Source organism: Pinus tabuliformis, chromosome 3_1, assembly GCF_031772625.1.
Source record: "Pinus tabuliformis cultivar Carrire ecotype Pingquan chromosome 3_1, CPIR1, whole genome shotgun sequence".
Taxonomy (NCBI): Eukaryota; Viridiplantae; Streptophyta; class Pinopsida; order Pinales; family Pinaceae; genus Pinus; species Pinus tabuliformis.
Genome location: NC_142301.1, coordinates 705,725,488 through 705,739,902, shown reverse-complemented (window position 1 = coordinate 705,739,902; position 14,415 = coordinate 705,725,488). Strand labels below are relative to the sequence as shown.

Below are 14,415 nucleotides of genomic sequence, written 5' to 3'. Positions count from 1 at the left end.
AAGGATTGACTAACAACCAATAAAAATTCGGGTGTCTGAATAGCGGAGCACTCGACTGAGTGGTTGACTGGTTGGTCAAGTAGTTGACTAGAGGAAAATTGGTTGAGCGCTTGACTAGTGAAACTACCAACTAAGTGGTTGAAGAAATCGAGTGAATGGTTGGATAGACTTAAGAAGTTGTCTAGCTAATGAAAAATGAGTAGAATATAATGATCAACCAATCAAAACAACAACATGGATTTCATGGAAATAGTTGGAACCATCAATGCCCATTTGTGGAATGAATCTTCCACAATTCAAGGAAGTTGGTAAGATTTGGACACTATAAATAAAGGACCCTATGAGTCTAATATGCATCATGAATTATTGTTTTATTATCATGCATTGTGATGTTTTGATCATAATGCACTATGCTTAAGTGTTGTAAGAATATCTTTAGACACCACCCATCATCTTGAATTATTATTTCTCTTTTTTTATTTTCATTTATATTATATTATTTTTTCTCTACTCTTAGGTTAGGGAAAAGAGTGAGAGGGAGGGAGGAGAAAGAGCGTTGGGAAGGATGGTGAGAAAAGGTGAAAAAAAGTGTGCACATTATGATGCATGCATGTAATTTAAATGTATGTGAGTTTCTTAAACTCACACATGCTATAAACATGTGCACATTATTTTAAGATCCATGAATTGCTAAATTCAAAAAGAATTTAGTGGGATCACATTTTTCCAACTACATGGTGGACAAGGTGGTTGATTTGGCTTTAGGTTGAGATTAACAAATCTCTTGGTTGGGTCCATGTAAATAAAAACACATCCATTTAAACAACTTCCTAATTTTCAACCACGTTTATGTATATGCTCCATGCATTCATTGTTAATGAAACTTCACACACTTATAGAGATCTATGTGTAAATTCTACTTAAATTTTAGAATGGTAAATCTGTAGACATGTCAAGTGGATTACAAACTCGATGAGGAGCCAAATAGTTATTTGATAATGGATTGTGACTATTCAAAACAAGTGCGGGATTTTATTAATGAAGGTTTGAGAAATTGGGCAAGGAATACGCAAACAAAGGCTTTTAAGGATCTTCCATTATCAGTGGGCCAGGGGATATGGTTTACTAGGAACCTTTCAATTTTGAAGAAAAATGCATTCTTTTGATAAAGTGTGCAACCAGTGGATGCAATGTACTAAGTCATTTCCCATATGACAAGGAGAAATCTTACTGAGGGTAATAGTTCAAGAATAAATGGATAAGAATTTTCCTCGGGATTTTTATTAATGGAGTGTCACAAGGGTATCTTGTTATATGTGGAAGGGATGGGGGATCATATTCTTTGTAAATAATCATTCCATTAAGATTAAAGTTGGATTGGTGGAGGGGCTAAATAATTATGTAGAATGGATGACACTAAAACTAGTTTTGTTGCTTGTGAATGAAAGAGGAATTAACAATTTACAAGTATTTGGTTATTTCCAAGTTGCTATCAAATGGATAAAATAAGAAGAAAGATATTAAATGTGTTTTTAAATTTGGAAATTGATGGTTTGTCTAAAATAGGAATTCTGATGCAATGAGGAGTAAAGAGTATTCTATAACACACTATGAGGGATGTGCATTTCCTTCCATGCTCAACCTTGAGTTGACACCTGCCCCTTTTAAAATAAAAGTAAAATTATTCTCTAAATACAAAAACAATGTTGACTATAGTGAAAACTAAAATGATTATACATATTTGGTTAGCTTGAATTAAAATCATTATAAAACATCTATAATCTCACTCTCACTCAATGCTAAATGAAAAAGGTGTTGTAAAAAAATTTCACTCCCACTCTAAAGGATAAATAAAATATTTTGATGTTGATGATAAATAACATATAAAAAATTAAAAATAAAATAATTATTATATTTTTCACTTCCTTGAAGGAGTTGTATAATTCTCATATTTTTTAAAAATATGTCAATATATGACCTAAATAAATTATTTCAATAATCATATTAACTATGTCAATATCAATTCCATATAAAAATGTGGGAAATAAAATAATTTTGACCATAATAAAACATTTCAATATATATGATATAGAGTAATTGAAAAAATAATCTTTTATGGTTAGAACATTTCAAATAGTTTTAATATTCTACATTTTGTCATTTTCCAAATATATTTGTCTATCAATTTTGTTTAAAATCCATCAACGTTTAGTTGGAATCGCAAGTTTAAGTTGCTTAATCTACATAATTCAAGTATTCGGTCATTTATTTATTTCTTTAAAAAATTTAATTTAAACAATAAAAAATTATACATGATGTGTGTATTTATCTCAACCAAGATTTAGGAAGCTTCTAGAAGATCAAATCTATTGAAGTGTAAATATTTTTTGCAAAAGTTTTACCCAAAAAAATTGCATCTCAAAAAATTCCATAATTAAAATAAATCTATATTAACAAATTAATAATAAGAAAAGTTTTCATATAAAAAAATATAATTTTATAAAATTTTCGAATAAATTTTTTTCTAAAAAGGAAAAAAACCTAAGAGCATATAAATCAATATAATTACAACAGGGTGCTTAAATATCCAATGCACTCGCCCGATTGAAAAATGCTCGGTTATAGTTTACATGACAAATACTTTTCAAGTATTTTACATGCACGATTACAAATTCCATTACAAAATACTTGAAATACTTTTATAAGAAATATTTCAGTGTAAACCACATGCAGAAAATCTCTGTCGACACGTTTCGAACCAATTAGTGTAGTTCATCGTCAAGAAATATTTCTGATAAAAACTTGAAATACTTTTAAGTAAGTGACACCACATATACAGCTTGATTTCATGGCCACCCTCCATTCGATCCATGAATTGTTTTAGCTCTTATCACTCCACCCCCATTGTCGAATTCGCCCTTGAAGAGCTGTAATGTTCCTCCAAATCGGAACATTCGATAACCATATCTTCTGAAGCATCGTTGTCCTGTTTGGCAGCCACTCGGAGCTAGGGATGGATTTTGACGGGCATTTTTCCCGTCATAAGTCATTTTAACCGTATTTGATGGTCAGAAATATTTAAAACCCGTTTTCCTAGACGTGTTTGGAATGGTTCAAGACGTATTTTTGATGGTTAACTTTTTGTTGAAACCGTCTTTAATACCAACCAATTCACGAAAGAAAGAAAGCGGAAGCAAAGGTACTAGACTGAGTTGTCGGACGCTTGTTCTCATTGATATGGCCACTTGTCCGGCCTCCCGCAACGTTTGTGGTGTTGTTATCTAAGATTCATACCATAATTTCAATTTTGAATATATTTAAACTAAAATATTTATATGGATATATTTAAACTAAAATATTTATATAAATAATGATAAGAATTAGTGTTTTTAATTAATATAATGAGGTTTATTAGCTTTTATTTAAAACCATATTCTTAAAATTTAATATTTATATTAAAAAATAATTATGATTTTAATTGAATTTATTATAAGAGAATTATTTTCTTTTAAATTGTACATGAAAAAAAGTGCACTTTAATTTATATATGAAAGGGTTTTTTTCACACTGTCATACGATTTCAAGTAAGATCAATTTTTTTTTTTTTTGAATGTATAAATAGACTTAGTAGTCTAAAAAATAAAAATCTCTGTCACATTTCAATTAAAATTAACAAAAAAAACCATGAAAAAAAGTAATTTCATGGATAAGAAATAATTTAACTACTAATAATAATGATTTTAACATATTTAGATGGACTTTCCTAAATTAAATAATCAATAAAACAACATACTTCAATTAAATGGGGATATTTTTTTAATATTGTATTTGAGTAATGAAATTTTCATTTAATAAATTGGTTTCAATATAAATACTATTTTTTTGTTACCATTTATACGTTTTGAGAAAATGAAGATTTCCTTCTTTTCTAAAATATTTGTGAGCAAAGCACTCTCTAATATGGTAGAGAAGTTATAATTTCCTTTATAACATTTGATTTAGTCAAAATAAAATTAAATAATTAATTAACAACAAATTATAATTAATAATTAAACTAATTTAGATCCATCTTAAATGGGGATCTACCAAGTGGCCAAAAACTTCAAATCCAAAAATTCTCTTATTATAATATTTGAAAGGAAGATAATTCAATTATAAAAACAATAATTATTTATTATTTTGATATATTTGTTTTAATCTAAACTAAATTCATATTGTTTTAAGTTTATTAATGTTACATAATATAAACTAGTCACATTATGCTTAATCCATATTTGAGTATATTATAGAGTGTCCCTTGATTTGTTTAGGTGCAAACAAGAGTATACAAATCCTTTCAAATCTTATTTCCCCAACATTTTAAAAAGTATATATTTATTTTAATCTCAAACTTATTAAACATAGATAATGATTAAAAATATAAAGAATCCAAAGCATAAACATTTGTATGACAAAATAAATTTGAAGTCCAACACGATATCAGTATAATTAAGCTTAAAGTATTACATTTTTATGTAAAATTAATCTTAAAAGAATAAAGTTCTATAATAGTGAAGGCCACCACACGACATATTGGAGACTAAGATGTTGATTTTTTTTTATCCATTTGCATCTCATATAGGTAGGTGTCCCACATCTTACCAACCTTTTTAACAATGCAATAAAATATATGACACATTTATATTGGAGAATTTTGCTACTATGACATAGCATCTCTCTTTATGCTTCTCAAGATGCATTTAAATATGAGCATATTCTTTTGCACATATATCCAATCCCCCTCTTTCTTTGGATGTAATGCATAGCTTATGGACAACTTGAGACCAATGGAATTTAGAAACTTGTATATTGTGACATCAATTTGGTGTAATTGGATTTTGGAGTAAACCATTATTTGGAATAGTATGTATATGTATCAACTAATAATTTGTTGTCAAATGAATTTCACTTATTAGATGGATCTAAAAACTGGAGGTTGGTGGTATGTTATGGTAAGTACTCTACCTAGGACTAATTATATACTTTCAATTAAAAAAATAAACATGTTTCAAATGTTCAACAATTTTTGTTGAAACCTCCATAATTGTAGTTGTCAAAGTATTATATTTTAAAAATATTTAATTTTTAGTTGATATGTCTACAAGTTAGATTAAAGTGTATAATCTCTAAATAATACACCAAGGTGAAATTATTTTTAATTTTCAATAAAACTCTTTTGCCTAAAAGCATAAGCTAGTTAGATACAATATTGTATTCAATGTCACTTTAATACAAGTTGGTTTTTTTATTTTTATATATTGATTTCACTACATTTTAGTGATAAATAGAAGGAAGGATTTTATCAGAGCATGTTTTTTCCACATTTAATACTTATAAGTGTTTTCTCTCCAAGAATGTAATAATATAGGAAATTGGATAACATGATGTTCAAAGATCTACAATGTCCATTTATTATAATTTTAGTCTTTTAATTTTTAAAAGGTTCAAATACTATGCATTCAATCTTATTAACATTAGTGTATATCCCATGATCTAAAGCAATGCTAAAATATATAAGGTAAAATGCACTTTATCTTTAGATCCACTAGTACATATTAGATTAAGCAAATCATAACATAAATCATATTAATTAATTACCTTGCGAGTTTTTATTGATAACATTCAATAGTTCTACTATCTTTGTCATCTTATATGTCCCATAAGATATCCTTAGTCATATCTTATATATACAAATGCTATGACATGTTCGGGGCAAGGACATTTGATTTCAAGTTCCAAAAAAAATATTGTGAGTGTTCCATGCAATTTCAAACCAAGATTCAAGATTTAATAAGTCATTTGTTTGTTATGGTCATTTTGTTTTATTCCTTAGGGTAAATATGTGAAAACTTTAACATAATTATGTTATTTAAGGGTAATTTTTTAATCAAGCTTTTATTGGTGAAGGGTTAATTTTTTGTAAGAACATCGCTCTTGAAGGGCAAAATTTTAAACATAACGTTTCTTGACGGGGAGCATAAAAACCCAAAACGTCAAAAAAAAATTGTATGACGGGCAAAAGGAAATCCAAATTCCAACCCTGCTCAGAGCTCTGCCACTACCTCAGTGACGCTGGGCCTATACGACGGTTGGTCCTGCACACATCTAATTGCTAGTTTGGCAACGCGAATGATGGATTTCATGTCGTAATTGTCCCCCAATCTTTTGTCTATGATTCTTGCTATTTTGCCACGACTCTCCACATGTGGTTTCGCCTGCGAAATAATTACTGTTAGTATGTAGAGCAAGACATGGACAAAAGTGTGGAGCTTTTTCTTATATAATTTGTAATGATTAAGTTCCTCACCCATCTAATGAGGTTTACTTCCTCTTCAGGTAGGCTTGAATCTATGGGTTGTCTACCACATATGATTTCAAACAATACCACTCCAAAACTATACACATCACTCTTCTCCGTCAAAGTTTGAGTAATGAAATACCTGTGAAAGACCCCACAAAGAATTAGGCAAACCAGCTCGATCATGGAAACAAAAACACTCAGTAATTGTAAATTGAGTGCCAGTTATATGTGATATGTACTCTGGATCGAAGTATCCTGCCGTTCCTTTAACCGCAGTGGTAACATGAGTGGCCTCACTATCGTCTGTGATCCTTGAAAGACCAAAATCGGCCAGTTTTCCATTGAAATTGCTGTCTAAAAGGATGTTGGCCGTCTTGATGTCCCTGTGAATTATCTTCGGGGTGCAACCCATATGGAGGTATTCCAATCCTTCAAACATAAATAACACCATGGTCACATTACATACGAATGAAACATCTGTATAGAAATATATATTTAGATCTATCGCAATGTTGAATTTAGATCCATGGATATAAATGAAATATTTGGATAAAAATTCCGTTTAACCACAGATTTAGTAAGCAGCTCGAGGAATAAAATATTTTGCAATACAAACCCTTTTTAAAATGCAAATCTAAAAAAAAATTAAAAAAATCTAAACACTTGATTTCATCATTCGTATTTTTGCAAATAAATTTGTCCACTATAACATAGGGTGAGATCTACTTGCATGTACTACTTCAAGGAAATGTAATATGCAGCTCGTTTGGATCATAAACATCAAATTGCATAAAATGCTTAAGAGAGTAGTTACCCTGTGCTGTGTCTAATGCTATTTTGACTCTCTTTCTCCAGTTTAGTTGGGAAATGCGCGCACTATCACCTAGACAAGAAAACAAGCAGAAAATGCATGTTAATTTGGATTAAAAACAAAACTTAATATACTTATTTGGTTAGCAATTAATTTTAATTAAAAATATTATAAAATATCAATAATATTATTTTCATTGTGCTTGCTCTTTTTGTATTGATAGTACAACTAAGAAGATGTATGAATATTTCACTCTCACTCTCAACCATACATAAAATATTGAAATGTTCATGTGAAATAACTAGTTTTATATCAACTTATAAAATAAAATAAAAAGAGATAAAAGTAATTAAAAATAAAAGATAAAATAAAAATAAAAATAAAATATTTTCTAATTAAAAAACAATATCAACTATAATTAAAACCAAAAATGAATATATTTATTTGGTTATTTTAAATTAAATGCATTTCAGAATATCAATATTTTCGTTAAACACACATGGACAGCAAAGACAATGTGAAAGATAAATCATGCAATTCATTTTTTTATTAACATGAGATATACATTTATAGTACAACATATGACTCTTGAGTTTCAGATCCCAAGGTCTCTTCGACTGCTTTGGTCTATTCGGCTTCCACACTAACCCATTTAGGATTAGGTGTCCAACATTCCCCCCCTTAATCCGAAGGGTTATGTATGAGTCCAAGAAGAGAGCTGTAATACAAAATGTGCAAAAAATGCATGGCAGCACTAGGCTGAATGTGCTCTATGAAATGTTGGTATAAAGGGCAGTGGTTTAAGGATGACCACCAACACTGGAATGGTTAGTGCAGTTCCCGGAACTCTTCCAAAACTGGCAAGAAACTGAAGTTTTCTGCTAGAGGAAGTGATCCTATTGTTTTAAAGAGGGAAACCTTCAACCATAAAAGGGAGGTCACACCCCGCATAAAAGGTAAAACTTCAACCTGAAAAGGGAAGTCTCAACCTGTGATGGTTTAAGGATAACCAACAACTCTGTGATGGTTTAAGGATAACCAACAACTCTGGAATGCTTAATGCAATTCCTGGAACTCTTCCAAAACTGGCAAGAAGCTGGAGTCTTCTGCTAGAGGAAGTGTTCTCAATTGTGTTCCTGGAACTCTTCCAAAACTGGCAAGAAGCTGAAGTCTTCTACTAGAGGAAGTGTCCCAGATTGCCAACTGAAGGCATGCTTAGGGGCATCTTTGTCTCTGGCTACAACTCTGAAACTGGTGTGGCAGGTTGTGGCTCAGGCTCGCTTGATGTGACTTTGAAGCTTGTAGATGACCATCATTTCCCCCCCTGTCAGATACAAGGTGAGAAGATGGAGAAAACTCAACTGCAAGACTGTTCAATATTCTGGAACAAGTTCTGACATTTGTTTGGAATATCTTCTTGGCTGTTGATGCCCATTGCCAAGAAGTGATCCATCCAAGATGAATCTTTGTTCTTGCAGGATGTTTGTTTTTGAAGCATCTGTGTGAAGAATGACTGGTTTTATGACAGTGCTTACATGGATGAAGATCAAAACAATGATCTTTCAAATGGCCAACTCGGTCACAGTGTTGGCATTTCATGATCTGTTGTTTTTGTTGTTGTTGTTGCTGTGGAAGAGGCGCAGAATCTAGAACAGCTGAAGCTGAACTGTCTTGAGGAGTAGGCACACTGTCATGAGGAGCAGGTGGACTGTCATGAATGAATCCAGCACTCTGAAACTGAATGTGCTTGGCATAGTCTGGAATATGAAAGGACAAGTCCTTCTCATATCCAAGACCGGTTCTGTGCTTGTTGTGGACAAGCTGTTCCCAAGGTCTGATGATGGGCTTGGGAAGTGCAGATTGAGTTTCTGCATCTGCATGTTCAACTGCTGCTTTATTTGAATAAACTGTAACATTATTAACATGCTGCTGATGGGTGGTTGTCTCAATGTTTTGAACAAAAACAGGTTCAGAATGGTGTCTATTTTGATGTAGCTCTTCTTGTTGTAGCTGTGATTCAAGCTGCAAAAAATCGATCTTTTCCTGTGCATTTTGTAGACATGTCTGAATTTCTGAGAGAGATCCTTTGCTGATTTGTAATGTGTCATCAACAGTGGATTGTATAAGAGTTTTCATGAACTCTAATACTTCAGTAATTGTAGCCATTTTTCTCAATAGAAATGCACCACTAGAAACTTGTTTTGGAGTGAAAATGTACCCTAAATAATCACAATGCTTGCAACAAATAGCAGACAATCACCCCAACAATTAAAGCAATCTTCTCATTAGAATCTGTTGAGAAAAACAAATTTGTTTGTTGCACATAAATTTATGCCCAAACTGCACAATAGGAACAAGTAAATTGAACAAGAAACAACTTTAAATTGAATTGGATCTTTCAAATACTCCTTCACTTTCAAATCAGCATCAGCAACAGGTTCCCAGAATCCAGGTTCTTTAAAACGGACTAGTAACATGCATCTCAGCTTTTTACCCAAATCAAAAACCTCAATCGCTGGCAATTTCACAACTGTACCATTGTCTTTTAATGCTTCCACATGTAGTAATAGTCTCCAAATAAACTTATATTATCCAGTAGAAAATTCAGAGATTAAATGCAACGACCATTAAGTGATAGCTACTACATAATGGACTGTTCTCATTCAAAAACTTAACTTAAACAAAGAACAGATTGGAAGATAGAACTCGACAATTAAATGTCAGCGAATACAAATTAGTAGATATGCAATTATCAGTCCCCAAAATGGCACCTCAACATTTGTTTATGATGTACGCTGCCCAGGATATGGAAGAATAGATTCCCTCTTCACCACAGTCCTTGTATCATCATCAAACCATACTCATTCAACTTCTGAGATAGCATACAGTCCCTTTAATGCAGCTACATCAATAACAGAAGGTGGAAACACGCAAAGAATACCGGTGACCTTGGTATCATCCACTGGATGCTAGAATCACAACAATCAACCTAGTTAGTGTCCAGAACGAGTGAGCCACCCTTTATTATAATAATACAAGATCGAATCAGTGGGATAAATTTCCAGCAACAACTCGAAACTTTATGCAGTCAACAGTAAACCCCAAATCATGATGACAGGCAGCCCCAATGCACAGTTAACTACAGCAACTTGGCCCAGATTTTATTAGTGGCTCATTCAGCTATAAAAGACAGTGACCATGGTTCTGGAATGGTGTAAATGCTTCCCTCTTCACACTCAGAAGAATAACTTGACCATTATAAGCTTCCAGCAATTTATTAACAGGTGTTTCAACCTCCTACTAAAGTAGCTCAATCCCACTGTAAAGGAGAACTCGTCCAGTCACAGGATAAGAAACTCATCCCTTCTATTCTCCATGGAACTCGTACTAATGGTGGTTGGTTTTCATTACTGCGTTTGCTTCTTCAACCCAACTTCTGCTTCAGAGATTTCGACCAGCAGAGTGAGGGAGAATCGTTCCTATTTTATTGGCAGTGCCTTGGCTCTTGATATGACTGGAAAAATCGACTCCCAACTCTGTCTTCAACCTTTACGGTGAAATCTAAGTGATTTCACTTTCGAATACCATATGCAATGTGTTAAAAACTTCAGCAGGGCTTTATTATGTATTCTGCCCTCAAAATACAGAGATTCCAGCTAGGAATTTAGCCAATCACTAACAGATTTGTGTCGCAGAGTCAATCAACAGGAAGCAACAACAGGAGAAGCAACACTAATACTAACACTACCACCAACAAAGCAACGGCGATGGCTCAGTACAATGCGGACGCGAGATTACTCCAAGTCTTCGAACAGTCCGGGGAATCGGGTAAGTCTTTCGATTACACGAGATCCATCAAGTCCACAACAGAGTAGTGAGAACGCAGTGGAAATGCTGGATCTTGCGCCCCAATCTGTCCCGAGCATGGAACAACCTCAACAAGACGTTCTGACGTTCTGGAATGAGAGGCTCAAAGTCCAGCAAATGTTCGACTCCAGTGCGTAATCCAATGGGGTCTTTGCCAATCACTTCCCCAACTCCTCCTCAAGTTGCTAGCCACGCTCAAAATTATTTTCTTTGGCAGAGTAATTTGAAGGAAAGGAAACAAAGGTCGAACCTGTTCGATATGCACTGATTTGCGACCAACACAAATAGGCGCAGTCGACACAATCCGGTTACATTACATGACATTCTGTGCGTTCGGAAAAACTTCTCTCTAACGTTGGCAGACGTTGCTCGACAGAAGGTGAAGGCTAAGAAAGGCGGGCAGTTAACACTTGGAAAAAGATGATGATGTCAACAGATACAGGTAGTATAGAATTCAATGAAGGATGGGATATTATTCAGAATGGCATCCTAAAGTTGATAAATATTCTCAAAACAAATTTAAAAGGCGAGTTTCCTGTAACGGAGTACATTAAGATTTATACAACTGTGTACAAAATGTGCACCCAAAGGCCTCCTTCTCTGTACACACAACAACTCTATGACAAGTACAAGATTTCGTTGGAAGAATACGTTGTTGTCACAGTATTGCCAGCTTTAGGGGAAGTGCATGGTGAGTTCCTGTTGAAAGAAGTTGAGAAATGTTGGGGAAATTATGACAAGGTGCTGGTTAGACTCACCTCAAATAAGTTTGAATTCAATGGTAGCTTCGCCTGCAAATCTGCGAGGATTAAGATTTCACTTACACAAATAGATGAGAAGAAAGTCAGAGAGGTTGTAGATGCCATGCCATCGATGCTGCAATAATCCGGACAACAGAGGCTGAGCGTATATGGACAGTGAACGCAGGTCTCATAAATAGAATATGGAAGACAGACATCTCAGAACGGCTTGGACAGATGCGTTATATGGCAGAGGCAGCATGTGAGGAGCGCTGGAAAAGAATATGACAGAGGGCTTTTAACGTACAGCGCTGGAAAAGAATATGGCAGAGGGCCAGGACTGCTCACATCAGAAGAATGGCAGCGCTGATAGAGGTAACAACTTCTATTTTAAGAAATGCTCAGAAAAGTGTAATCAAGAGGAGAGCATTGGTTTACAAAGGCCACAGAAACAGGTGGCTCACACTGGAGCAGGGCAGGAGATCGCCCGCTCTGATACCATGTTAAACACACATGGACAGCAAAGACAATGTGAAAGATAAATCATGCAGTTCATTTTTTTATTAACATGAGATATACATTTATAGTACAACATATGACTCTTGGGTTTCAGATCCCAAGGTCTCTTGGACTGCTTTGGTCTATTCGGCTTCCACACTAACCCATTTAGGATTAGGTGTCCAACATTTTTTACTCTCATTATGATTTCCAGATTTATGGTTGACATTACAACTCAAAAGATGTAAAAATGTTTTACCTTCACTTTCAAACATAAATAAAATATTTTAATATTAATGTGAAATAACAAAATTTTATATCAATTTAAAAACAAAATAATTAAATGTATGGAAAATTAATATATTCAAATTTTGAGTGTTGAAAACTTATAATTTTTATACATGTTAAAAATATTTCAATACAAGATTTAGATAATCTCTCTCTCTCTCTCTCTCTCTCTCTCTCTCTATATATATATATATATATATATATGAGAAAGAAAATAAGTATATATAATAAAAGTGAAAAAAATCAAGTATTTCCTAACAAGAATTCCTAATAAGAATTATAAAAGGGAGGTGTGCAATTTGTTAAATTCTTAATATAAAATTAATCTGTGATTTAAAAAATATTAATAAAAAAATGGATTATAAATAAAATATTTCAATATTTTTTCTCTACTCTAAAGAAAATTGAATATGGGAAAACCCCTTTTAGATTTGAACCTTTAACATTCTAAAAAAATTACATATCCTTAGCCATTAACTATTTTTTTATTGTATAAATTAAATGTAATATAATTAAGATATGTTATTAGATTTATGATCATAATGTAATAAATAAGTATTATGTGAAAATAATCCTATGACAATTATTTTGTAATAAAATCTTTAATATATAATATTGATTAGTTATAGAACAATTATTACATGATATTTATTTACTGTATTAAAAATTAGTCCTTTTGTAACGTTTTTCAATTAAAATGTGTATATTATGAGGGACATGCCTCCTATTAAGATTTTATCCTTAATTTTGAAGGTGTTCCTAGATTTTCAAAAGGTTATCCACATAAAATCTGAGGAACCTTAAATTTGATTTGAGGAGGTTGTTCAAAATTAATTCTATACAACGTGCATTAGTTTGAGAAGGTTATTTAAAATGGATTTTGTGTCACCTCTTATTCTTAAATTTGGAGAGGGTTCCTAGATTTCCAAGAGTTTATCCACATCAAATTTGAGGAACCTTAAATTATAGTAAACCTCTTTTGATTTGAGGAGGTTGCTCAAAATTGATTGAATATGACCTCCTTTAGTTTGAGACAGTTGTTGTCAGTCAATTTAATGGCTTAAATTATGTTACATTCAATTGTCAATTTGTGGTCATAAATTTATAAACACCAACATTGTATGTGTCAAACTAGTACATAAATGATTCTCAAGCTATGGAAGAAATTTTACAATCTAATGCTCTAAGAGATGCACTCACAACAAAATTCTATCATAATGAAAATTAAAGGGCTACAAAAGTTTTTTGAGTCATTGAGCTTATGTTTTCAAGAACACTTTGTGAACTCCAGTCATAGTCCTTTGTTTGGCATTAGAGTCATTAAATGGTTCTATGATTCCTTAAGAAACACTTTCGTTCTTCAACCTTCAGTGCCTAACTTCTGTAGGGGGAATCTACACTTTACACTTAAAACATGAAATTCAATAAGGAAGAAAGTAAAATGCTACAAGTTTCTTGGATCACTAGGATTATGTTTACATGAGCATTTTATGAGCTTTGATCACATTACTTTATTTTTCATTAAAGGCATCAAATAGTTTTTCAATTCCTTAAAAATCATGTTCGTTCTTCAACCTTCAGCACCAAACCTCTATAGGGAATCCACACTTTTGCAATGAAGGACATATGAATCTACAGAATAAAAATGAAAATAAAAATATATCTAATTAGCTAATTTAACTAAGAAATAAATGAATTTGCAGTGCAAACCAGGTAGGGGGGGCTACCTACTGACTTGCACTACAAAGGAAAACTGTAGTATAAGTACATTGCTATGAAATAAAACTTAGAAAAGCATCATTTATATTAAAAGAGGAATACACAAGTTCACATTACAATTATAAAGACAATCTACATATAATCAACATGGA

General features: G+C 32.5%; 2 protein-coding genes across 2 annotated transcripts; one reads left to right on the top strand and one right to left on the bottom strand.

Moving 5' to 3' along the window:
- Positions 1 to 6,083: 6,083 nt before the first annotated feature.
- Positions 6,084 to 7,420, bottom strand: LOC149189119 (putative serine/threonine-protein kinase PBL9). The gene is made up of 5 exons (XM_089410131.1): positions 7,411 to 7,420; positions 7,155 to 7,223; positions 6,580 to 6,769; positions 6,347 to 6,479; positions 6,084 to 6,254 (listed from the first exon to the last, which is right to left on the bottom strand). The coding sequence occupies exons 1-5, from the start codon at positions 7,418 to 7,420 to the stop codon at positions 6,084 to 6,086; spliced, it is 573 nt and encodes a 190-aa protein (XP_089266257.1).
- Positions 7,421 to 11,438: 4,018 nt separating this feature from the next.
- Positions 11,439 to 11,903, top strand: LOC149189118 (cullin-1-like). The gene has a single exon (XM_089410130.1). The coding sequence runs from the start codon at positions 11,439 to 11,441 to the stop codon at positions 11,901 to 11,903; it is 465 nt and encodes a 154-aa protein (XP_089266256.1).
- The last annotated feature ends 2,512 nt before the right edge of the window (positions 11,904 to 14,415 follow it).